Raw genomic sequence first — 27,635 nt, forward strand, 5'->3', positions numbered from 1 at the left:
GGACTTTGGCAATCTGTCAACGCAAGATTCAAGACCATTAAGCCATATGCCGCAACGTGTTACCCACTGAGATGCGTAATGCTTGAGAGAAGCCAGAATTCTTGTGTAGACGTTATGTTTTGCTTCCTAACAGCAGTTTACTCGTCGGTGTTGCTGAATCTACCGACACGTCGTTGCTTGGTACCCTGATTTCTTTTTGTTTTCTGTTTTTGCAAGAGATGACAAAGTGTTAGAAATTTTCTATCACTTCCTCTAGCAGGAGTCAGACATAAGCATCTATTTTTGGATTTTCTGAAAATATCCCCCCTAAAATCTTTATTTTCGTGAGTCCACTTGAATATACCCCTTCTCGTAGGCATCTCGAATTGCGTGAATTCGAATTTCAATGTGCTTTGTTCTTGAGTGGTGTACGGGATTCTTCACAATTCCCAGACATGCTTCATTGTCGATGAATATAGGAGTCTTCATGATGTTGATTCCATAATCCAACAACTGATTTTGTATCCAGAGAACTTGTGAACAGCAACTGTAGGCCGCGGTGTATTCTGCCTGAGCTGTTGAGGTGGACACTGTTGTCTGCTTCTTGCTTTGCCATGAGATCAAACGATTTCCCAAGAATTGACATCCTCCTGATACAGACCTGCGATCTACTTTACAACCTGCATGATCGCTATCAGAATAGGTAATAAGATCAAAATTACTATCTTTAGGATACCAAAGACCTAGTTTCGGAGTTCCTTTGAGATAGCAGAAGATGCGCTTTACAGCAGTTTCGTGAGATTCCTTGGGATTTGTCTGAAATCGAGCACAAAGACAGACTGCCCACATATTGTCCGGCCTGCTAGCTGTCAAGTACATCAGAGAACCGATCATCGAGCGATAAAAAGATTTGTTTACTGGTTTTCCTTGAGGATCTAGAGTAAGCGCTGTCTGAGAGGCGAATGGGGTGCTGGCAACTTTACAGTCATTCATGTTGTACTTCGTGAGAATATCCCGAATGTACTTGGCCTGGTGAATTAGAATCCCATCCTCCCTTTGCTTCACTTCCAGCCCTAAAAAGAAATTCAGGTCTCCCATCATGCTCATTTCGAATTTTGCCTTCATGACGATCTCGAATTCTCAACACAATGCCTCGTTAGTCGACCCAAAAAAGATATCGTCGAGGTAGATTTGAACCAGCATTACATCTTCCCCGATCTTCTTAGTGAAGAGAGTCATGTCAATCTTTCCTCTGGTGTACCCACACACTAACAGGTAAGTTGACAAAGTCTCGTACCAAGCACGTGGAGCTTGGTGAAGACCATAGAGCGCTTTGTCCAACTTGAAATAGCGACCTGGAAAATGAGGATCTTCGAACCCTGGAGGCTGACATACGTAGACTTCTTCCTTTTCCTTCCCGTAAAGAAAAGCACTCTTTACATCCATTTGAAAAACTTTGAAATTTCTGTATGATGCATATGCCAGGAATATTCTGATTGCTTCCAGTCGTGCAACTGGAGATTAGACTTCCTCGTAGTCAATCCCTTCTTCCTGACGAAAACCCTGCACCACCAATCTGGCCTTGTTCTTGATTACTACTCCACGATCATCCATCTTGTTACGGAAGACCCATTTAGTACCAATTGGAAACTTTCCTTCAAGTAAATCTACTAATTCCCAAACTTTAAGCTTGCAGAATTGAGATAGCTCTTCCTGCATGGCCTGGACCCAACTGGCATCTTGAATAGCATCTTCGATGTCTCGTGGAACGGATTGCGAAAGAAAAGCTGCAAAGAGACCTTTGTTAATGCTTGACGACTGCCCGCGTGTACGTACTCCTTCTTCGACTGCTCCTATGACGTTTTCAAGAGGATGATTTCGATTTGTCTTGTATCCTGCATTAGTCAGAGACTCAATCTGCTGCGGAAGGTTGGTGAAGTGTTCGTCCACATAAATCACTGTTGGATCATCTTCTTGAGTTGGTTTATCCACATTCGCCTGTGAAGAAGAAGCACCGTTTTCTTGGGTGTTCTCAGGCAAAGTGTCACCAGTTGCTTCATTCATAGCAAGAATAGGGTCAGCGGTTGATGGAGATATACGGGTGGTAAATGGAGTTAAACCAATGTCTGATGAATCAAACAGTGGTTCAACTTGAGTGTCTTCAACGGGTTCTGTTTGGAGCATCTTCCGGAATTTCAAAGTTGTTAAAAATCACACCCACATCATAGAACCAATCAGGAGTACTTCCGGTGTTGGTATAGTTTCCTTCTTGAAAGTCAACATAGTATGATTCAATCACCATCTTCGTTCTTTTGTTGTAGACTCTGTAGGCCTTCTGTGTGGATGAATATCTGATATGCGCAAAATGCAACATATAAATTATATCAAATATGGCATAAAACTAACCCTTTTTTTAGTACTAATGTTGGAAAAAGTGTGTTTTTGTCTTCCTTTTGTATTTTCAGGATTAAATGAGCTCAAATTAACAAAAGAAGCAAAAAGACAGCAAAATCTAACATAAATACAAGAAAAGGAACAAAAGTGGAATGCCCGACCCCTCAACAGCATCTTCCCAAGCAAAACCAAGGACACGGAAGACTGAACACGCCCCATGCTCAGCGAGCACGGGGCCGTGCCCAAGAAGCAGCAGAAAAGACAAACTTTTAGAAGCTTCTATTGCCCACCACGGGGTCGTGCCCAGTGGACACGGGGGCATGGTCAGACTCCTGCAGGCGCATTTATTGTAATTGCGAATTACAATTAATGAGGAGAGAGACAAGGATGGACACGGGGCCGTGCCCAGCGGGCACGGGGCCGTGCCCGAGCTTCTGTTCAGCCTATAAATAGGAGTGCTTGGAGACATTTCAACTCATCCCTTGGCACACCACCTCTCTCACACTTCACCCACCACCCACCACCACCATAACATCATCATCCACCACCATCATCCATTGTCCATCATAGAGTGTGTGAGTCGTCTCGGGATCCAAGATTGATCGTAAGAGTTCTTGACAATCAAAGGCCATGTTTGCCTAAGTCTCTTACATCACTTGGTGAAGACAAGTGTTTAGTGTAATACTTTTTATTTTTAATCTTTTGCACTTTTTAATTGGTTTTGTATTAATGACTTTAATTACTAGTTTCATATGTTGAAGGTGATTCTTCCTTATCGTTTGTCCGTGGTGTCTTGGCATTATTTTACTGTCTATATAAAATAAAAGATTTTCACCATTCATATCTCCACGGTCTATATGGAGGTATGTTGGCTACCTGGTCGGGGGTTAAGGGAACGGTTTGGTAAGAGTCTTGCCATTGTTCAGCGTTTAGAGATCCTGCAAGGGACCTGGGTCAAATTTAGTAGGACCTCCTTCAATACCCAAAGGTATTGGATGGCGGGGGGTCCAAACTCTTTGACCCCCTCATAAGTTAACTACTATTAAAACTTTAACCCAGCTACTTAGGACTGTATCCCTGCTGACTCAGACTACTTAGCTGAGGGTAATGTCACCTTCAAAAGAGGGGCCTACCACATTATGCATTAATAACTTAATTAATTATCTTTCAATAATCCGACCCTTTAGGATTGTATCCTTGCTGACTCAAACTACTGGGTTGAGAGTAACGTCGCCTTCAAAAGAGGGGCCTACTACAATAACTAAGATAATCTCTTAAATAAGTGCAAAAGTGCAAAAATAATCAAAGGTTACACTAACACACGAGTCAGATCCAAGTGATTCATCTTGTCTATCTGTTTTTATTTTTATTTTCAGCATTTTAGTTAGTTTTATTTTCTTAGTTTAAAAATTTTTTCTAACGTTTTGGTTTGATTAGACGTTGAGGATAAACCGGTACTAAAAGCTCTTGTGTCCTTGGACGACCTCGGTATCTTACCAACACTATACTACGTCCACGATGGGTGCACTTGCCCATATGTGTGTTTAGTGTTAGTAAATATCGTGTTTTATAAATTTAAAACTTGGCTAAAAAGTGTAAAAGGGCTTAAAATATATACCTAATATATATACACACTGACGCACATCAAGTTTTTGGCGCCGCTGCCGGGGACACAAGGATTTTAAGGAGGTTCGGAATTAACGGCCTAATCATTTTTTTTATTTTCTTTTTAAGTTTTTTTTTTTTGATTTTCTTAAATTTTTCAGTTTCTGCAGAGCTCAGCACGGGCCGTGCCTGGTCAGACACGGGCCATGCCCAGCATTAGTACTGGCTGTTTTTATTTTCCGAGTTACAAAAGGCTGAGTACGGGGCCGTGTCGGTGCAGCACGGGGCCGTGTCCAACTTTCCAGTAACAGGGATCCGGAAAACAATCGCTGCAACTCCGACCACGGGCCGTGCTCACCGAACACGGGGCCGTGGTGAACTTTCTGACCAGCATTTCTTTTTGTTTTTGTTGCAGGACTTGGAACCAGACGCCACCTCTACGTAGTGTATGAGCTCCAGTTCTAATAAAGACATAAAAGAACCTCTAGAAGAACCCGAACGCTTTCTCAGAAAAAGACTAAAAGCTAAAAACCAAGAGAAGGTTTCGGGGGACCCACTTCCAATGGCGGACCAACGTACCCTCATGGATTACCTACGCCCCACCATAGGTAATCTCGGCGCCGCTATCAATGCACCGAATGTCGAAGCCAACAACTTCGAACTTCGGCCACATTTGATACAGATGCTTCAAAACTCTGCAACCTTTCATGGGCTTGCGGACGAGGATCCCCACCTACATATCACTAATTTCTTAGAAATATGTGATACCTTTCGGATCAATGGAGCATCAAATGACGCCATCCGCCTTCGAATGTTTCCATTCTCACTAAAAGACCGAGCAAAAGCTTGGCTTAACACCCTCCCAGTTGGTTCGCTAAACACTTGGGATGAACTAGCCCAAAAATTTCTATATAAGTATTTCCCTCCCGCTAAAACGGCTAAATTAATGACTGAAATTAATACATACTCGCAAGACGAGGGGGAATCCTTATGTGAAACTTGGGAAAGGTTCAAGGAGCTATTACGAAAGTGTCCTCATCACGGTCTTGCGGTGTGGCAACAAGTATCCACTTTCTATAATGGATTGTTGCCACATACTAGACAAACACTTGACTCTAGCTCCGGGGGACTTTTAGGTAATCGCCGCCCGCAGGAAATATATAATCAAATTGAGGAAATTGCTCACACCAATTTTCAATGGCACACTCCCCGAGGCAATAAATCCATTGCCCCGGGCGCCCATAAGGTTGATGAAAGCACTTCTTTACAAGCCCAAATCGAGGCCCTTTCTTCAAAAATTAAAAAGTTAGAAATGACAAAAACAGTCTCGGTTATGGCTTGTGAAGGGTGTGGTGGGCCACATGAAAGTTGGAGTTGTATGAAAGAAACAGATGATCAAACAGAGTCGGTAAACTACATTGATAATAGACCTAGGCCGTCGGGTCCCCCAACGGGCACCTACAACCAAGGATGGTGTAACCACCCTAACCTTGGTTGGAGAGAACCCGGCAATAGTAGTAACCAACAAAACCTAAATCAACGAACAACCTTTCAAAAACCAAGAATGAGTCACAAAATTTTCCTCAACAACAAGGTGGACGAGAAAGGCTTGAAGATACTGTATCTCGCCTCATCTCCGACACTGAAAAGAAAAACTCGGATAGATTTCTACAATTAGAATCAAATTTTAGAAATCAACAAGCTAGTATACAAAACATCGAAAAACAAATAAATCAACTAGCTCAAAATTTCTCTGAGAGACCGCAAGGCGCATTACCAAGTAATACCCACAAGTTCATCTCATAACACTACGGAACCGTACCGTGGGTCCCGCAGAAGGCCCACCGCCTACTGAGGAGATCACAACACCGCCCCAATAAGAGAAAGTTTCTCCTCCATCACCAGAACCCACCAAGGCTCCTCCGGTTCCGTACCCCGATAGGTTAATCCGCCAAAAGACCAATGAGCAATTCGCAAAATTCGCTAGTCTACTAAAACAATTGCATGTCAACATTCCTTTTATTGACGTCCTAACCCAAATGCCTAAATATTCAAAATTCATGAGGGACTTCCTCACTCATAAAAGGAAAATTGAATCATTGCAATTAGTTAACTTAGGCGAAGAATGCTCCGCCCTCGTGCTCAACAAACTTCCCCAAAAGAAGATTGATCCCGGAAGCTTCACAATTCCTTGCTCGATTGGGGACTCCCCCATTCGAAATGCGCTAGCTGACCTTGGGTCTAGCATCAACCTCATGCTAGCATCAATTTTCAAAAGACTCGGCTTAGGCAAAACGAGTCCTACAAAGATGAGTATCCAGTTTGCTGATCGACCCGTCAAATTCCCGCAAGGTGTCGCTGAGAATCTACTAGTCAAGGTTGATAATTTCGTCTACCTGGTCGACTTTGTCATACTTGATATGGAAGAAGACACCGAAGTTCCCCTCATACTAGGAAGACCATTTCTAGCCACCGCACAAGCAGTGGTAGACATGAATGACGGAACGCTCACTTTAAAATATGGTGATAAGGAAGTGAAGTTCGGGGTTGAGAAAAGAATAGAGGACGATGACCCGGTCAACTACATGAAGGTTATTGATTCGAGTTTGAATGATGCTCTCCGACGGTGCAACATGGGATGCAAAACATCCCGCTCGGAAAACATATAACCTCACCTTGGGTCTAGCCAAGGACCCTTATAAATGTGGCGCACCACGGAGGCATTCCGCGGAACTATCCTTAGTTTAGTTTAATTTTTAGTTTAATTTTAATTTGCAGAAATAAAACACACTGTGGATGGTGAAGGATAACAAGGGAAACGAGAAACATAGCCCCATGCACTAAAACAGAGCAATCCGACAACAATCTCCCATTACAGTAGGCTCAGCACGGGCCGTGTCCACCCAACACGGCCCCGTGCTGCACAATCTGCAGCAAATCGCCCAGTTCAGGTAACTGGACACGGGGCCGTGTTCACTGGACACGCCCCCGTGCCCAGGCTTTTGTTTCTTTTCATAAAATTTTGTCACTGGCACCTGAACACGGGGCCGTGCCCAGACTGCCAGTAACATAAAATTATGCTTTTAACACCATTTTACACATTCAATCAACCTAAAAACTTATTTTTGGGACACATTGAGGACAATGTGTAATTTAAGTGTGGGGGGATGCTAAAACCTTGAATTTTGCAAGTCCTAATAACAAGCCTTACACAAAACTCTATTGGAACCGCTAATCACCCCAAACTTTTTCCAAAAATTTTCATTTTTTTTTACTTGTCTAAGTTTAAGTTGGGAATTCAAGTCTTAATAAGGTTATATTTTCACAAATTTACAACCGATAGCGTCGTGATAAAAAGAACCAACATAAGAAAATTATGAAAAGGCATGACAAACTTAGTTAAAATACGATTATATATACTTGATCATATAAAAAACCCTTTTCCCACAAAAGTGAGCTTTGAGCCTTTAAAGAGCATACAAATATATATATCTTTACACTAAATGCTCATTTTTCGTTTCTTGTGTGAATAGCCGCTTGGTTCATACGACTCTAGAACTTGCCACAACAATACATTCCCGGTCCTTACCAACTTAAACCCGGGTAAGTAAATGATGGAGGCATTAGGACTAACCCTTTTTCATTCTACACCATTATTTTTCTTTTTTTTTACCACCTACCCAAAATCCCCCTAGTTAACCCCTTTGAGCCTAAACCTTTTCATTTCTCAACCCAAAACAACCCTTTTTACTACCTAAACCTTTTTATTTTATTTATTTTAGTAACAACGTTCGGTTCTCTTATGACTTCCTTAAAAAAAATATTTCGATGAAGCTAAAAAACAAAGTTTATCAAATATCTTTGTTTGAACAACCCATCGAAATAAAATAAAAATAGGAAAAATAAAAAGTCTTTCAAACCAACGTTTGTTATGCCTTTCGCCCTTTTTACTAACCACTAACCCAACCACCCACCTTTAGCCCAAGCCAAAAACCCCATAAAGTCCTCTTGATATTTACAAAGGTATATAGTTAAAAAGGAGGAGGATTGATTGCTTGGCAAGCTTATGGTAGAAGTAAGTTCCATGCCGCTCTCGAGTGATTCACTAAAAAAATACACCTTCGGCCGAGTGTTGAGTGATCTCCCGTGAGGTATGTGAACTTGTATATATATGAGATTTTAAAAAAAAAAGGTATGTTATGCCCAAATAAGTAATTTATCTTAAAAAATGTTCTTAATAAATCATGCCGAATAGGATTGTAAATAAATAAAAATAAAACCTCAATAAAGAATCTTGGAAATCCTGACACTCTATGACAAGCCCATAAACCTTCTCTTCTAACCATTCCATTTGGGAGTGAATAAAGCCACATTATAAAGAGTTTTGCTTGAGGACAAGCAATGATTCAAGTGTGGGGGTATTTGATATACGCAAAAGGCAACATATAAATTATATCAAATATGGCATAAAACTAACCCTTTTTAGTACTAATGTTGGAAAAAGTGTGTTTTTGTCTTCCTTTTGTATTTTCAGGATTAAATGAGCTCAAATTAACAAAAGAAGCAAAAATACAGTAAAATCTAACATAAATACAAGAAAAGGAACAAAAGTGGAATGCCCGACCCCTCAACAGCATCTTCCCAAGCAAAACCAAGGACACAGAAGACTGAACACGCCCCGTGCTCAACGAGCACGAGGCCGTCCCCAAGAAGCAACAGAAATGACAAACCTTTAGAAGCTTCTATTGCCCACCACAGGGTCGTGCCCAGTGGACACGGGGGCGTGGTCAGACTCCTGCAGGCGCATTTATTGTAATTACGAATTACAATTAATGAGGAGAGAGACAAGGATGGACACGGGGCCGTGTCCGAGCTTCTGTTCAGCCTATAAATAGGAGTGCTTGGAGACATTTCAACTCATCCCTTGGCACACCACCTCTCTCACACTTCACCCACCACCCACCACCACCATAACACCATCATCCACCACCATCATCCATTGTCCATCATAGAGTGTGTGAGTCGTCTCGGGATCCAAGATTGATCGTAAGAGTTCTTGACAATCAAAGGCCATGTTTGCCTAAGTCTCTTACATCACTTGGTGAAGACAAGTGATTAGTGTAATACTTTTTATTTTTAATCTTTTGCACTTTTTAATTGGTTTTGTATTAATGACTTTAATTACTAGTTTCTTATGTTGAAGGTGATTCTTCCTTATCGTTTGTCTGTGGTGTCTTGGCATTATTTTATTGTCTATATAAAATAAAAAATTTTCACCATTCATATCTCCATGGTCTATATGGAGGTATGTTGGCTACCTGGTCAGGGGTTAAGGGAACGGTTTGGTAAGAGTCTTGCCGTTGTTCAGCGTTTAGAGATCCTGCAAGGGACCTGGGTCAAATTTAGTAGGACCTCCTTCAATACCCAAAGGTATTGGATGGCGGGGGTCCAAACTCTTTGACCCCCTCATAAGTTAACTACTATTAAAACTTTAACCCAGCTACTTAGGACTGTATCCCTGCTGACTCAGACTACTTAGCTGAGGGTAACGTCACCTTCAAAAGAGGGGCCTACCACATTATGCATTAATAACTTAATTAATTATCTTTCAATAATCCGACCCTTTAGGATTGTATCCTTGCTGACTCAAACTACTCGGTTGAGGGTAACGTCGCCTTCAAAAGAGGGGCCTACTACAATAACTAAGATAATCTCTTAAATAAGTGCAAAAGTGCAAAAATAATCAAAGGTTACACTAACACACGAGTCAGATCCAAGTGATTCATCTTGTCTATCTGTTTTTATTTTTATTTTCAGCATTTTAGTTAGTTTTATTTTCTTAGTTTAAAAATCTTTTTCTAACATTTTGGTTTGATTAGACGTTGAGGATAAACCGGTACTAAAAGCTCTTGTGTCCTTGGACGACCTCGGTATCTTACCAACACTATACTACGTCCACGATGGGTGCACTTGCCCATATGTGTGTTTAGTGTTAGTAAATATCGTGTTTTATAAATTTAAAACTTGGCTAAAAAGTGTAAAAGGGCTTAAAATATATACCTAATATATATACACACTGACGCACATCAATATCCCATGAAATAGCAGATATCACCCACTGCTTCGAACTTGATGAGATTTTCTTGAGTGTTTAGAAGGGTGCATGAACAGCCAAATGGTCTGAAGAAGTCAATGAGCGGCTTTCTTTTGAAGAGAAGTTCATATGCGGTCTTTCCGTGTGGTTTTACAATGAGTAACCTCTTTAGAACATAGCATGTTGTATTTACTGCTTCTGCCCAAAAGATGATTGGAAGCTTTGAATCCACCAGCATGGTTCTTGCAGCTTCGATCAACGTTCTGTTCTTGCGTTCGGCGACTCCATTTTGTTGGGGAGTTCTGGCTGCACTGTATTGGAGATGAATTCCCTTCTCTGCACAGAAAGATATGAAGGTCTGATTTTTGAACTCGGACCCATTATCACTTCTGATTGACTTCACTTTCAGTCTGGTCACGTTTTCAATCAGCGGGATGAACGATTAGAGAACTTCAACTGTCTCGTTTTTTGCTTCAAGAAAATAGACCCATGAAAACCAAGAGAAATCATCTGTAATCACCAAACAGTAGGAACTTTTTAGCAAGACTTTTAACACTAATTGGACCAAAAAGATCCACATGCATCAACTGAAGATGTGCAGAAATCGTATTCACTGCTTTGGACTTGTACGATTTCTTATGTTACTTTCACTGGGCACATGCAATACATTTTTTAGAAAATGGAAATTCTTTAATCGGAAGACCTCTTACTAAGTTTAACTTAGAGAGTTTGTTCATATTTTTGAAATTAACATGCCCCAATCGCCTGTGCCAAAGCAGTGACTCCGACTCTGAAGCCTTAGAGATCAAGCAGGTCAAGTTGTCATTTGTCTTGGCATTTTTCATGTTGAGCACGTATGTGTTGTTTTGTCTTGGAGCAGTGAGCATGATCATTTCTGCAGGAACGACATATCTGGGCTTGAGGAACAAGCATTCCATATCATTGAAAAGCACTGATATTCCTTTCTCACAGACTTGTGAGACACTCATGAGATTGTAGCACAACTCTGGAACATAGTTGACATTTTCCAACGTGAGGGCTTCAGACACCACATCTCCTACTCCAACGATCTTCCCTCCTTTCTCGTCTCCAGCAAAAGACACGAAATCACCATCGATGAAGCGAAAATTCTTCAGAAGTTCCTTTAATCCAGTCATGTGTCTAGAACATCCACTGTCGACATGCCAGATGTACTCCATGAGCATACGAAGCCATTTCTGGAGTTTATTCTGATATACAAAAATATACACAAATTAGTGTGATTTGGGAACCCAGATTTGCTTCATTTTGAATCTATCGTGGTTTTGACCCATGTTGACCTCTTTTTGTTTCCAAAAATAGGCTGTTGACTCAACCAGGTTATTAACAGACTTCTTAAGATAATTAAGTTGATATGTGACGTTTGTGAGTAAATCACGTTCTGGATTAGAAAACTTCTTGGTTTTACAATGTTTCGCTGTATGTCCTAAGTAACCACAGCGAAAGCATCTTTTACGTCTGGGTCTTTTGGTGTTAGAAGATGATGTATGTGATGAGAGTCTTGAGCTTTCTGCTTTCTTCATTTTCTTGTCCACTCTGCTTTCATCTTCTGAGTATTCTTCATCACTGTCTGAATCGGATGAACTTTCAGACGTGTTGTCCTCGCTTGAGCTTTGCTCTTCACTTGCTTCGTAAGTTGACTTATTGTAGCTTTGATCTTCGTTTGAACTTTCTGAGTCTTGGTCTTCGATTTTTTCAACACTTGAACACTTGGAGCTTTCATCATTTGTATTCTGATCCTCGCTTGAGGTTTTCGGAGTTTCTTCACTCAAGAATTCGAGACTTTCACCATCTGTTTTTTTATCCTCATTTGAGCTTTCTGATTTTTATTCATCTTCTGAAGCAGTGATGCTTGAGTCTCCATTGAAGTGATCTTCAGTGACACTCTTTTCTGAATCTGTCATACCTGTTCGAGATGGAATAAATTCTGGAATTTCCTCTGTGAGGAATTTTCCAAAACTATTCTTTTTCAATTCTGGCACAAATACAGGAGATTCACAAACAACTTTATCATCACAAAATGCAGAATTTAAATCATGACATTCAGACACAAAATGTTCACGATCACGGGTCTCAAATGTAGGCACATGGCCCTTACAGTCATCCGAAGATTTAAATTTAGGCACATGGCCATTACAGTCATCCATCCTACTTAAATTATTACATTCTTCCTTAAGATTGTTTTTCCTAGAACAGTTCCAGGCGAACCAGTTAACGGTGGAATAACTGTCGCCTGAATATCCTATTCCTATTTTTGAACCGCCACAGTCTCCATCTTCATCGCACACATCTTCTTTACACATAATTGGATCTGCATTACTTTTAGAAAAGTTAGCGGTTGTTTCATTTCCACAAGATTCATTTTGTTCAACAGAGGCCTTTTTATCGATGAGATCGTTTTCGGGATGAGGAGTTGGCATTTGCACATAGTTTTTGCTATGTGGTGGAAAGAAGAGTTTTCTTTCATTTCCGTGCCTGTCCTTATACCCAATCCTGTCTTTCACAAACGTTGGTCGTTGGCAGTTTTTGATGTCAGTAAAGGCCTTTTGACTGACATTCCATTTGTCTATTATAATTTGTAATTTATTCTTTTCGTTCAAAGCTTTTTCTAATCTTTCTGTTAGATCGTTAATGATAAAATCTTTTCTAAACACAAATTCTTTTAGAGTTTGCATTTCAGCTAAAGTTGAATTCAACTTTCTCTGATATGCAGCCTCATTCTGTTTAAGCTCGTTGTTAAATTTTAAAGCTTTGTCTTTTTGTCTCTCAAATTCTAGACTCAGAGACTTGTAATGTGCCACGACATCAACGCATGCAGGTGTGCATAATTTTTCTTTAAAACTAAGTGGAATACTGTTTACCAAGTCCTTGCCAGCTTTTTTCTTTTGAAGACTCTATTTTCATAGCTGCAGCTGGGACCTTTTCCTTGCCCTTCTCTTGATCAGATGCCTTTTCAGACACATTCTCCTTTGTTTCTCCAGACTTCTTTTCTTTCTCAGGCTCCATGGAAGTGAGAATGCTTTTTAGACCTTTGTCAGCAGTATTGTCTCCTTTTGGAATTCCAACTGTCTGTTTCTCAAACTGCTTCGATGAGGACTCACTTGAAATCTTTGCCATCAGAGCTTTGTTGACTTGCTCCTTTGTTTCAGCAATTTCTTCACTCCAATCATAGTCTTCGACGACTAAAGCTTTTGGCGTGCTAGGAGACGCGTTGTTCTTGTTTTCCTCAATTGTGATTTGCTTTACAGCAGGAGTGGTTTCACTGTTTCCTTCTTTTAACAGAGGACAATCACCCTTGAAATGGCCCAGATTCTTGCAGTTGTAGCACCTAAGTTTAGATTTGTCAAAACAGCTTTTCCAAGACCCAAACGCTTTCCTGTTTTGTCTTGAAATTTCTTTAACCTCAAAGTGATCATGGCCATCTGCCATTTCAGATCCATTTCCTCCATGTCATCTGGATCAACCTGATACATGTCTTCAGCAGTGAACATCTCCTTCTTTAGTTCTCCAGACATCAAAGCTTCATAGCTGCTCAGAAACATATTGAAAAGTGCCACGTTTTCAGTAGACACCTTCAACGCTTGTGTATCACCAACCGTGATAGTCTTCTCACTAGGTTGTGGAGCTTTTGATGCGCTTGCGGAAGCGTTGGCATAGATTAAATCAGAAGCTTGTGGAGTGATGCCACCTGAAGCAAGAAATGCCACATTTTTTAATCCAGCAGAGGTTTGAGTTGACTTTGGTGGGTGGCCAACAGTGTTCATCTCTCGTTTGTTGACATCCATTTCGAAGGCTCTTAGGGTGTTAATCAAGTCGGACAGAGTGGCAGGATTTGGATTGTTGAGGAAATCCTTCTTGATCATCATGCATTGTAGACTCCATTCCTTGGGGAGTGAATCTAGCAGCTTCTTTATTGCAGCACGGTTTGTGACAGGATTTCCAGCCTTCTTCATTTTGGTCATCATATTCAGAAAGCGACTGATGTGATCGGAAAGACTTTCTCCATGAACTCCACAAAACATGTCATATTGTTTCTACACCATGTCTCTCTTGCTTTCGATCAGCTCTTCATTTCCCTCATAATACTCAATCAATGCATTCCAGAATGCATTTGCAGTTCGGTGTTCTTCAAACATGTTACAGTCGTCAGTTGACCGTGCCATGGTTAAGGCAGCATGAGCACGACGATCACGTTGGATTAAAGCCTTGTCTTCATCAGTGAAGGTGGTTGCATCATTGTTGGCAACTATCGCATCTCCTCGAACAACCGTTGGAATGTGGGGTCCAGCGGTGACAGAGAGCCACAGATTGTAGTCCGTGTACCCGAAGAACGACTGAATGCGAGTCTTCCAAGTGCTGAAGTCTTTAGCCCCTTTCAACTTTGGTGGCCTAGTAGTGGTTCCGGTCTCAAGTTCCGCTTGAGCAATTGTAAGATCGTATTCTGACCCGAACGAGTCTATCAGAGGAGTCTTGATCAGTTACAGGTGCGGAAAACAAGTAACCGACATAGAAACAGCTAGATATTCACTTAAATCACGCTTTTGATTGATATAACAGCTTGTACAGTAAAACCTCACACTGGCAGCACCTCGGTATGGAAATCAAGAAGTCGTTACAAATGATTTCGTTCATGGGATATATATAGCTGCCTAGATTTCGCTCATAGTGACATCAGACCATAAAAGCAAAATCAGACAATGTGATTTCCCACATAGTGACATGTCTAGATATGTGAAATCAACTTATCCTGATTTCCCATATAGTGACATGTCCATATATGTGAAATCAACTTATCCTGATTTCCCACATAGTGACATGTCCATATATGTGAAATCAACTTATCCTGATTTCCCACATAGTGACATGACCATATATGTGAAATCAACTTTTTTGAGAAATCACCACTACTACTCTATATTCCCGTACAATGTGCCCTGATCTAACATTCTAACACTAAGACTCGATACAAGACGAAGTCGACAGATGCATGCACTAACAGACTCCCCCTCAGATGTTGACGAGTCTTAAGTGTCGAGTCTTCACATCTTCAGTCTTGATCTGTCTCTGGACTTCACTCTCTCAATCTTTCTTGCAGGTCTTCAGACTCCCCCTTGCGATATGCTGGCATTTCTGCAGTTCATCAGCATCATTAGTTTTAGGATCGTTGTCTGACTTTCACAATTTGATTTCTCAGGATTGAATGATCTGGCTTTTCAGACTTTTTCAGCTCTGGATCATCACTTAGTTCAAACTTTAAACCTGCATAAACTCTACCTCATAGTAAATTTCTCTCACATACACATTTCAACAATATAAACTTGCACTAACTCAGACTCTCCTTCAAAACCTAAACAAAAAGATTTTTCAATCTGATGAACCGCTTGAAGGTTTGATCAAAAATAGTCAGTTTTAAAGACAAAACCCCTCAAATTATACTCATCATGTTTAGCGCTCAGAATTTTGAAAATCAACTTTTCAAAATCAGTTGTCAAAAATCTTTTTGGATTTTGAAATAAAGAAACATGTAATGCAATAAAGAAATATTTTCAAGCAATATTTTTGTGAGTTCGTGTAAGAGGATCATATCAGTTTTTGAGACAAGTCACCAACACCGTTAAGCTTTATTTCATTTTAAGTTCTAAACAATTCACTTAGATTGTCAGTATACTGGTCCACTTAAATTTTCACACAAATTTCAACTGATCCGAGATATGATATTAATGTCTTAATTACTTGAACTTATCCGTGTGTCCCACCACTTGAATATACTCCCGTATCCAGATCCCAATATTCAGTCTTACAGGTGAGTATACCAAAGATGATATCTGTAAAGGGGTTAAATTGCGAGGGTCGTGAGAGCTCAGGTCGATACTTCCGTATACGCAGAGAGATGACGGCTTCGACTTTTCGATGTGTCCCTAGTATTTCAGAATAAGGGACCTTTCAAACAAGATTTCAGGGCTTACCTATATATCCAAGAAGTTGTTACCCACAGAATAAGCAAGTTTGAATTTTTAGGTTTATATCTCGTCACAATCTAGTAAATGTGCAAAAACCTACTGGCATATCCGCAGTGAGATTGTTTATCACATTTTTAACTCTCCAATTCTTTAGCATGTTGTGATAGTCCACTGATGTACTATCATTTCCTCTTTTTTCAACGAAACTCATTTTTGATTTATCATGTTTTTGGCTTTTTCAAATTTTCCAATGTTTTCGGATTTTCTAAAATTTTCTACTCCCCCTAAAATGCAAACACATTAAAGAAATTTGAAAACAAACTAAGCTCTTGACCCACTTGAAACATAGAATGCAAAACAAACTATACAGAAACTTTGACAACCGATATCAAAACGCCTCAATTCGCCATTCTCTAGACATAAACAATCTGAACTCCCCATTTCACAAACCATTTTCTCATTTAGATCTCAAAACACTTAAGTTTGTTTTAATCAAAATGATTTTTCCGGAAAATGAGTTTGTTTTAACCACTTGTAGGCACTTGTATTTTAACCACATGTTAAAATTTGGGGATATGGTTCATCATTTTGTTCTTTGTGTTATCATGTATAGTAAATCAAGTGCAAATTAATGTCCCTGATTTACCATTTTGCAATTAAGCAACCTTTGTACCACTTGTAAGAATATTCAAACAATACCAATTGTAGGAATGTCACATCTACATAAACCATTTTACCAATCAGAATGCCGATTCCTGCTTCGCACTTACCAACCTGGAAGCTCCGGCGTAGTCCTTTAATCTGTAAAATTTTAACAATTTCAAACATTTTCATCACAACCTTATTAAACATGAAAGATGCCGATTCCTGATACACGATTACAAACTTGGGATCTCCGGCAAGTCAGGCTTTTCAAGCAAAGAAAATGTCCACCCAAGCCTGACCAGTCTTGGGTGATTTCAATTCAGATTTTGTTGGGGTGTAAGTTGCTTTCTTTGTAGCGTAGAAGTCTTTTACCCCTTTCACCTTCCCATCAAGCATTTTTCTGAAAATCCTCTTTACTTTCCCATTAAATGCTTTCTCAACATCAAAATTATCCTTTTCAGAATAACACTGATTTGAGATTTTAGTCTTTCCAACTTTTCTTTTAAAATTCTCAGACCTCAATGGTGGAAAGTTCTCATCATCCATTGAAGGAACTGAGTTTTCATCACTCTCATCAAACTGTGGCTCCTTTGATTTTGTGGAATCAGATTCATCACCAGATTTTACATCAGATTTTTTAACAATCCATTTTTGGTTGTCAAGTTTCACACTTCGCCTGTAAAATCTCTTCGAACACTCACCAACTTCAAATGTTGAATTTTTGAAAACCTTAAATTTTTCAGTTGGTGGTTCGGTTTTATCAACAATAACTTATTTCAGTTTTCCAGAAACTCCCTGTTTTGTCTTGGTTGATTTAGGACAATTCCATGCAATGTGTCCAACTTCATTGCATCTAAAACAGGTTCTGGTTTCTTTTCTCTGAACTTCATTCTTCTTTTTCTCAGCAAGGAATTCTTGATTTGATTGTTTCCAGAATGAGCTCTTCTTTTCCTCTTAAGCAAATGGTCCTGAAACAAATTTTGTATTTTTAGAACATTTTTCATTTTTACAGTTTTCAGGTGGAATAAAACCAAGACCTTTCTTTTTGTAGCTACGATTTTGGTTTGGTTTCTTTTGAAAACCAAAACCAGAATTGTAACCTTTTTTCTTGTTTAATCTTTGTTGAACTCTTGAAGTGTATTTTTTAGGTTTTCCAGTAAGATTTAAATCCTTTATTTCAGAAATATTAATTTCTGTCATTTTGAAAACCTTTTTGATCATGTCAGAACGAACACTTCTTATTGGAAACTCTTTATCAAAATATAATTTGTCAGAATCATTCAAAGTATACAAAACTTCAAATGTTTCATCATTCAAATTAGATTTTGACAACAAAAACTCTTTACTATAAACCCGTTTTCTCGACGATTTTGAACTCTTTTCGGACGAACTCGAACTCCCAACAGACTGACACGAACTTTCGGACTCGGACTTTGACTCTGACTCCTCATCCTTATCCAACACCTGATCGACCACTCGTTTTATCAGTTCTGCTTCATGATCTGTGTCGGACGCTGTGAACGTGACATCAATATTGTCCGGTAAAACATCGGTTATCTTGGATTCTAACTTAATATTGACCGCCTGTTTTAGTTCTTCCTGGTTAGGTTTTCTAGGCGAGTACCCTTCCCAAATCGGAGGCGGACACTTATTATAACAGATACCCTGTTTCTAACCAGTATCCTTTTCTTCTTTGACTTTGTTTCTTCACCTTTAAACGCTTCAAATCCTTCAACTGTTGGATAAATTCTATCGATTATGTAGTCACAGCTTGTGTAACTTCGCAGCAATCTTCTGATTCTTTCATTCTCAGCTGCTTCACTTTCCAACTCTTTCTTCCACTTTGCACATTCTTCTATGTACAAGTTGATCTCTTTCTGCTTTGTCATCATGGTAGCATTCATCATCTTTAAAGCTTTCTCTCTTTCAAAGTTAGTCTTCTCCAGACTATTCACATTTCTGTTCAATACATCATATGACTTTTTCAAATTCTTTACATCAAACAACAATTGTTCTTTCAACTTTTCTAACTCACTAAACCTCTCATCTTTTTCTATACATTGTTTACAAGATTCTAAACAAGTAAGACAAGGTTTTGTGACTTCGACAATCTTCTCGACTTCAACTCTCTTTTGAACTTCCACAATCTTCTCAATCACTTTGACTTCTTTCAATTCTTTTGCAGCTTTCCTCTCTTTAAGTTTCTTCAATTTTTCTGCAAAATAAAATTCAAAAGTGTCAGAAGATAAATGAGTTTTTCCCAAGTTTATCTGTTCCATCTCTTCATCATCACTTGTTTCTGATGAACTGTTTTCAGATGAAACAGATCCTTCATCTTCACTTTTCTCTTCATCAGATAACACTTCTATCCATTCTTTCAACATTTCTGGCTTTCGAACAATATGTGCAATAAACGCTTGAACATTTGAATCAGCTGGAAAAAACTTGTCCCAGCTAAAACCTTCAGCCACTTTCTCATCATCTTGATCAACAATGCCAAAATAAGCTTTCCTGTTTGCATCCTCTATCATTTTTCCATGTGCCGTTTGAGGTTTTTTTGTTGATGCGGTTGATAAGTGATTTGTTGATAAATGGACTTCTTATAATAATCATCTTTGCCAAAAGACTCCTTTTCTCCTCTCGGCTCCTGATTCTTGCATTCTCTTTTAAAATGACCTTTCTCCCTGCAACGAAAACAAACAACTTTAGATTTATCAAATCCTAGATTAGAAAGATTTACATCCAAGAAGTCATTTCTTCCTGTAATCAATCTAAACTTTTCTGCTCTCCTCAAAACACTCGCCAAAGCCCATTTAATATCCATTAGTTCCAGCTCCTCTGCATCAATCTGGTCATAATCTTCTTTTGTGAGCATTGGATTGCCAATTTTTCTGGCAATCAACCCTTCATAAGATTCTAATACAGTGACCAATAATCCCATATGATTCTTTACAACTTCTTCAGAATAATTTTGTCCATTTTGAAGATGTAGAGCTACATTGCACTGAATCAAATGACCATTTCCAGCAGATGCACTTTGAACACTTGGAGGATTCACATTTGAAAATCCACTAGTGCTGACTGAGCTTGGACTAGATGTTCCAGATGAGTTCCCTGCACAAAAAACTGTTTGAATTTTTGGACTCGCTTCAACTGTTTGAACATTTCCTTTATAGTACAGTTTGATATCTTGTTGATGACTTGAACTGTTCATTCTAGCAATTTTCTGTTGCTCAAGATCCTGTGCCTCCAGCTTCTAAATAACTGTGCAATTGATAACCTGCTAAACTGTCCGGAATTCTTCAGTATCATCATATATGTACCCCATTCCTTTTGTGGTAATGCGTCAGCAAGCTTTTCAACCCATTCTGCTGGAGTTTTTGTAATCTTCAACTGTGACATGGTGCGTACAAGATGACAATATCTCTCAATAAGAGTCTTTGTTGTTTCACCAAGCATGCACGTAAACAATTCAAACTCCTTTTTCAACAAAGCTGCTTTACTTTGTAACATTTCAGTACTTCCTTCAAATTTCTTTTTAAGAGCTTCCCAGATAGAATAAGCACTTTCATCATGTTGAAGTAACACAAATATATCCTCTATAACAGCTTGTTGTAACAAATTGATCATCATTTTTTCTGCTTTATAACTCTCTCTTTCTTGCTCAGTGAACTCTGAAATGATTTTACCAACACCCACTGAATTCTGTGGCCTCTCATACTGAGTTTCAATACTTTCCCAAGCCTTTAAATGATCTGCCTAAACCCAATTCTCGAACCGTTTCTTCCATCCATGATAATCTTCAATTCCCATAAGTTTCGGGGGTTTTTGCATTGTTCCGGTTTCATTCTCCATGGTCATGGTCTTAGCAATGTCAGATGGATTAGTCGGGGTTGTAGCAAACACGTTGTAGAACTCAGTATCCATTTTTCAATGCACGTTGTTCAAACACAGGCACTTTGGAGCGAAATCAGGGTTCTGGGTTGACTTTGGAGCGAAATCAGGGTTCTAGGTGGCCTTAGGAGCGAAATTAGGGTTCTGAATGGAATTATGAGCGAAATCAGGGTTCTGAATGGACTTAAGAGCGAAATCAGGGTTCTGAATGGACTTAAGAGCGAAATTAGGGTTTAGGGGCACCTTGGAGCGAAATTAAGATGTTTGCAAAAGCGAAATCACTTAGTAACTGGACTCTGGAGCGAAATTAGGCTATAATCAGAAGCGAAATCTCAGATGATGTGTCCCAAGAGCGAAATCTAATGTGTACTATGAGCGAAATCATCAGGTGTCCATATGAGCGAAATCAACTCGAAGGGTAATTTGGTTCATTTTTAGTCCGATTTTAGGTGTGAAACTTTCAGGGGTTTATCTATGATCAATTTCCTACAGTCTGTGAAAAATTAAGCAAGTTTTGACCGTAAAATCTCGTTCTGTTGATGAAAGAAGGTGTAGAAGTAAGAAATTTAGATGAAATTCAGCTAATCTCTATAGAACTCCTCCTCCTGAAGCTCTGATACCACTTGTAAGATCGTATTCTGACCCGAACGAGTCTATCAGAGGAGTCTTGATCAGTTACAGGTGCGGAAAACAAGTAACCGACGTAGAAACAGCTAGATATTCACTTAAATCACGCTTTTGATTGATATAACAGCTTGTACAGTCAAATCTCACACCGACAGCACCTCGGTATGGAAATCAAGAAGTCGTTACAAATGATTTCGTTCATGGGCTATATATAGCTGCCTAGATTTCGCTCATAGTTACATCAGACCATAAAAGCGAAATCAGACAATGTGATTTCCCAAATAGTGACATGTCCATATATGTGAAATCAACTTATCCTGATTTCCCACATAGTGACATGTCCATATATGTGAAATCAACTTATCCTGATTTCCCACATAGTGACATGTCCATATATGTGAAATCAACTTATCCTGATTTCCCACATAGTGACATGACCATATATGTGAAATTAACTTTTTTGAGAAATCACCACTACTACTCTATATTCCCGTACAATGTGCCCTGATCTAACATTCTAAGACTAAGACTCGATACAAGACGAAGTCGACAGATGCATGCACTAATAGCAATTGGACTTAATTGATTCACGACATCTTGGTTTGATTTTAACAAAAGAGAGCTGATCAGAAGCTAATTTCACTGACAGATCACTAGAAGCCGGTAACAGTGTTAATTTTGCCGATGACTTGAGAAGCACGAACAATTTCGCTGGTGGATCTTGTTGGTCTTCAACCTTCGCTGGTACACTAGGTTGTCCTGCACGAGCGAACAAGCTAATTCCGCTGATACACGTAACACAAACGTTAGTCCGACTAATTTCGCCGATTACCGTGATAAGAATGCTATGGTTCAATATCACAGTTCTCGAAGTCGCCTTCGATAATTTCGCTACAGGGTCACTTGACACTATTTCGCCGATAATCAATAATTTCACTCGAATGATGATCGTCGAAATTAAATGATCATGCGATGAGTTTTGAAAAGATTTGGCTTTGTTCGCTATATTCAAAAATGTGTTCGCTGCATTCAAAATTTTAAGTTCGCTGCCTTCAAAAATTGTTCGCTGCCTTCAACTAAATTTCGCTGGACAGAGGGTTTAACACGAACTAAAACCCTCTAATCACTCAAAAACAGCTCAAAAACCATGTTTTGATGCATCAAAATGTCCAAAATGACTCCCTAATCATGTATTAACAACAACCTATCGATTAAACACACCAAATCAATCCATTTTAAGTCCAAAAATTTGAAAACCTTGAAACTTTTGAAAAACCTTCAAAACTATGAAAAATCTCAACAAGAACACAACAACCAAGAGCACTAAGGCTCTGATACCAAATTGTAGATCCCAATATCAATCCGGATCACAGTGGTTGGTTGTTCTAGCCCAAAACACCTATTGATTAGGTGTTTGAACTATGAAAAGTTAAGAATGATCAAAGATGAAGGTGAAGCTAATGGATTAATGAATACAACAAGTGTTGTATTGAATCCAAACAATAATATAAATCAGTAGAGCACCTTGGATATCAGATTAGAGCACAAGAACAATGATTGAATGTAAACAACACCAATATTCATTAAGAGAGCCAAAAGCTTGAGGTGGTTACAATACAAGGGCAATTTATAGTGTTCCTGACTTGCCAGCAAATTTATAAATTTGCTGGAATCTTAACTACACTAGGTCAGGAATCCTAATTCTATAGAATTACAAAATAAGCCCTTATACTATCAAAATAGCTACAAACCACTATAAAACTAATCCAGCACAAGTATGAACGATCTCAAAAGTTCCAACAAATTTGTCTTGCTTCTTGACCATGGATGCATCTTCGAATAAGTTTTTCGGCACATATTTTAAAAAGATATGGGTCTTCCCAAAAGTAGTGTTTTACATCGGCAAAGAATTTTTTTACTTTGTTGATGTGACCAACCTTTGACTAAAATACCACTAGCAAGGTAGTTAACATAGTCGATGTACCGTGGTTCTTCTTGGTATTTAACCATTTCCAAAGATTCGGCGGGGAACTTTTCATTGATGAACTCTTCTCGAGTCGACTCCAAGCTTTTGGCGTGCTAGGAGACGCGTTGTTCTTGTTTTCCTCAATTGTGATTTGCTTTACAGCAGGAGTGGTTTCACTGTTTCCTTCTTTTAACAGAGGACAATCACCCTTGAAATGGCCCAGATTCTTGCAGTTGTAGCACCTAAGTTTAGATTTGTCAAAACCAGCTTTTCCAAGACCCAAACGCTTTCCTGTTTTGTCTTGAAATTTCTTTAACCTCAAAGTGATCATGGCCATCTGCCATTTCAGATCCATTTCCTCCATGTCATCTGGATCAACCTGATACATGTCTTCAGCAGTGAACATCTCCTTCTTTAGTTCTCCAGACATCAAAGCTTCATAGTTGCTCAGAAACATATTGAAAAATGCCACGTTTTCAGTAGACACCTTCAATGCTTGTGTATCACCAACTGTGATAGTCTTCTCACTAGGTTGTGGAGCTTTTGATGCGCTTGCGGAAGCGTTGGCATAGATTAAATCAAAAGCTTGTGGAGTGATGCCACCTGAAGCAAGAAATGCCACATTTTTTAATCCAGCAGAGGTTTGAGTTGACTTTGGTGGGTGACCAACAGTGTTCATCTCTCGTTTGTTGACATCCATTTCGAAGGCTCTTAGGGTGTTAATCAAGTCGGACAGAGTGGCAGGATTTGGATTGTTGAGGAAATCCTTCTTGATCATCATGCATTGTAGACTCCATTCCTTGGGGAGTGAATCTAGCAGCTTCTTTATTGCAGCACGGTTTGTGACAGGATTTCCAGCCTTCTTCATTTTGGTCATCATATTCAGAAAGCGACTGATGTGATCGGAAAGACTTTCTCCACGAACTCCACAAAACATGTCATATTGTTTCTACACCATGTCTCTCTTGCTTTTGATCAGCTCTTCATTTCCCTCATAATACTCAATCAATGCATTCCAGAGTGCATTTGCAGTTTGGTGTTCTTCAAACATGTTACAGTCGTCAGTTGACCGTGCCATGGTTAAGGCAGCATGAGCACGACGATCACGTTGGATTAAAGCCTTGTCTTCATCAGTGAAGGTGGTTGCATCATTGTTGGCAACTACCGCATCTCCTCGAACAACCGTTGGAATGTGGGGTCCAGCGGTGACAGAGAGCCACAGATTGTAGTCCGTGTACTCGAAGAATGACTGAATGCGAGTCTTCCAAGTGCTGAAGTCTTCAGCCCCTTTCAACTTTGGTGGCCTAGTAGTGGTTCCGGTCTCAAGTTCCGCTTGAGCAATTATAAGATCGTATTCTGACCCGAACGAGTCTATCAGAGGAGTCTTGATCAGTTACAGGTGCGGAAAACAAGTAACCGACATAGAAACAGCTAGATATTCACTTAAATCACGCTTTTGATTGATATAACAGCTTGTACAGTCAAATCTCACACTGGCAGCACCTCGGTATGGAAATCAAGAAATCGTTACAAATGATTTCGTTCATGGGATATATATAGCTGCCTAGATTTCGCTCATAGTGACATCAGGCCATAAAAGTGAAATCAGACAATGTGATTTCCCACATAGTGACATGTCCAGATATGTGAAATCAACTTATCCTGATTTCCCATATAGTGACATGTCCATATATGTGAAATCAACTTATCCTGATTTCCCACATAGTGACATGTCTATATATGTGAAATCAACTTATCCTGATTTCCCACATAGTGACATGACCATATATGTGAAATCAACTTTTTTGAGAAATCACCACTACTACTCTATATTCCCGTACAATATGCCCTGATCTAACATTCTAAGACTAAGACTCGATACAAGACGAAGTCGACAGATGCATGCACTAACAGACTCCCCCTCAGATGTTGACGAGTCTTAAGTATCGAGTCTTCACATCTTCAGTCTTGATCTGTCTCTGGACTTCACTCTCTCAATCTTTCTTGCAGGTCTTCAGACTCCCCCTTGCGATATGCTGGCATTTCTGCAGTTCATCAGCATCATTAGTTTTAGGATCGTTGTCTGACTTTCACAATTTGATTTCTCAGGATTGAATGATCTGGCTTTTCAGACTTTTTCAGCTCTGGATCATCACTTAGTTCAAACTTTAAACCTGCATAAACTCTACCTCACAGTAAATTTCTCTCACATACACATTTCAACAATATAAACTTGCACTAACTCAGACTCTCCTTCAAAACCTAAACAAAAAGATTTTTCAATCTGATGAACCACTTGAAGGTTTGATAAAAAATAATCAGTTTTAAAGACAAAACCCCCTCAAATTATACTCATCATGTTTAGCGCTCAGAATTTTGAAAATCAACTTTTCAAAATCAGTTGTCAAAAATCTTTTTGGATTTTGAAATAAAGAAACATGTAATGCAATAAAGAAATATTTACAAGCAATATTTTTGTGAGTTCGTGTAAGAGGATCATATCAGTTTTTGAGACAAGTCACCAACACCGTTAAGCTTTATTTCATTTTAAGTTCTAAGCAATTCACTTAGATTGTCAGTATACTGGTCCACTTAAATTTTCACACAAATTTCAACTGATCCGAGATATGATATTAATGTCTTAATTACTTGAACTTATCCGTGTGTCCCACCACTTGAATATACTCCCGTATCCAGATCCCAATATTCAGTCTTACAGGTGAGTATACCAAAGATGATATCTGTAAAGGGGTTAAATTGCGAGGGTCGTGAGAGCTCAGGTCGATACTTTCGTATACGCAGAGAGATGACGGCTTCGACTTTTCGATGTGTCCCCTTTAGAGGATCTTTTTGATTCAACAGCAGCGACTATCAATTTTATTGTTTCATCAGCTTGCTGAGGGCTGTGCTATGTTTCAAGCATTTGCAGAAAGCATTATCCGGGGACTAGGTCAGTACTTCCATACAGCAGAAGTCCCGGGATAATACCCCAGATATCACTAAGCATAAAGACCTAGTATTTCAGAATAAGGGACCTTTCAAACAAGATTTCAGGGCTTACCTATATATCCAAGAAGTTGTTACCCACAGAATAAGCAAGTTTGAATTTTTATGTTTATATCTCATCACAATCTAGTAAATGTGCAAAAACCTACTGGCATATCCGCAGTGAGATTGTTTATCACATTTTTAACTCTCCAATTCTTTAGCATGTTGTGACAGTCCACTGATGTACTATCATTTCCTCTTTTTTCAATGAAACTCATTTTTGATTTATCATGTTTTTGGCTTTTTCAAATTTTCTAATGTTTTTGGATTTTCTAAAATTTTCTACTCCCCCTAAAATGCAAACACATTAAAGAAATTTGAAAACAAACTAAGCTCTTGACCCACTTGAAACATAGAATGCAAAACAAACTATACAGAAACTTTGACAACCGATATCAAAACGCCTCAATTCGCCATTCTCTAGGCATAAACAATCTGAACTCCCCCTTTCACAAACCATTTTCTCATTTAGATCTCAAAACACTTAAGTTTGTTTTAATCAAAATGATTTTTCTGGAAAATGAGTTTGTTTTAACCACTTGTAGGCACTTGTATTTTAACCACATGTTAAAATTTGGGGATATGGTTCATCATTTTGTTCTCTGTGTTATCATGTATAGTAAATCAAGTGCAAATTAATGTCCCTGATTTACCGTTTTGCAATTAAGCAACCTTTGTACCACTTGTAAGAATATTCAGACAATACCAATTGTAGGAATGTCACATCTACATAAACCATTTTACCAATCAGAATGCCGATTCCTGCTTCGCACTTACCAACCTGGAAGCTCCGGCGTAGTCCTTTAATCTGTAAAATTTTAACAATTTCAAACATTTTAATCACAACCTTATTAAACATGAAAGATGCCGATTCCTGATCCACGATTACAAACTTGGGATCTCCGGCAAGTCAGGCTTTTCAAGCAAAGAAAATGTCCACCCAAGCCTGACCAGTCTTGGGTGATTTCAATTCAGATTTTGTTGGGGTGTAAGTTGCTTTCTTTGTAGCGTAGAAGTCTTTTACCCCTTTCACCTTCCCATCAAGCATTTTTTCGAAAATCCTCTTTACTTTCCCATTAAATGCTTTCTCAACATCAAAATTATCCTTTTCAGAATAACACTGATTTGAGATTTTAGTCTTTCCAACTTTTCTTTTAAAATTCTCAGTCCTCAATGGTGGAAAGTTCTCATCATCCATTGAAGGAACTGAGTTTTCATCACTCTCATCAAACTGTGGCTCCTCTGATTTTGTGGAATCAGATTCATCACCAGATTTTACATCAGATTTTTTAACAATCCATTTTTGGTTGTCAAGTTTCACACTTCGCCTGTAAAATCTCTTCGAACACTCACCAACTTCAAATGTTGAATTTTTGAAAACCTT

General features: G+C 39.1%; 1 protein-coding gene and 1 non-coding gene across 2 annotated transcripts; both read right to left on the reverse strand.

Moving 5' to 3' along the window:
• Positions 1 to 652: 652 nt before the first annotated feature.
• Positions 653 to 1,104, reverse strand: LOC110931336 (uncharacterized mitochondrial protein AtMg00810-like). The gene is made up of 2 exons (XM_022174733.1): positions 716 to 1,104; positions 653 to 659 (listed from the first exon to the last, which is right to left on the reverse strand). Exons 1-2 carry the CDS (start codon positions 1,102 to 1,104, stop codon positions 653 to 655), a joined length of 396 nt encoding a protein of 131 aa, XP_022030425.1.
• Positions 1,105 to 4,918: 3,814 nt separating this feature from the next.
• On the reverse strand, positions 4,919 to 5,025 carry LOC118491016. Its single transcript, XR_004890241.1, has one exon. It is a non-coding gene; the product is annotated as a small nucleolar RNA R71 (small nucleolar RNA).
• Positions 5,026 to 27,635: the final 22,610 nt, after the last annotated feature.

The sequence above is a fragment of the Helianthus annuus genome, chromosome 3, assembly GCF_002127325.2.
Source record: "Helianthus annuus cultivar XRQ/B chromosome 3, HanXRQr2.0-SUNRISE, whole genome shotgun sequence".
NCBI classification, from domain to species: domain Eukaryota; kingdom Viridiplantae; phylum Streptophyta; class Magnoliopsida; order Asterales; family Asteraceae; genus Helianthus; species Helianthus annuus.

What these genes read in the sequence shown, in the direction of transcription:
- LOC110931336 (XM_022174733.1), bottom strand. Translation starts at nt 1,104, where the DNA reads ATGAAGGCAAAATTCGAAATGAGCATGATGGGAGACCTGAATTTCTTT.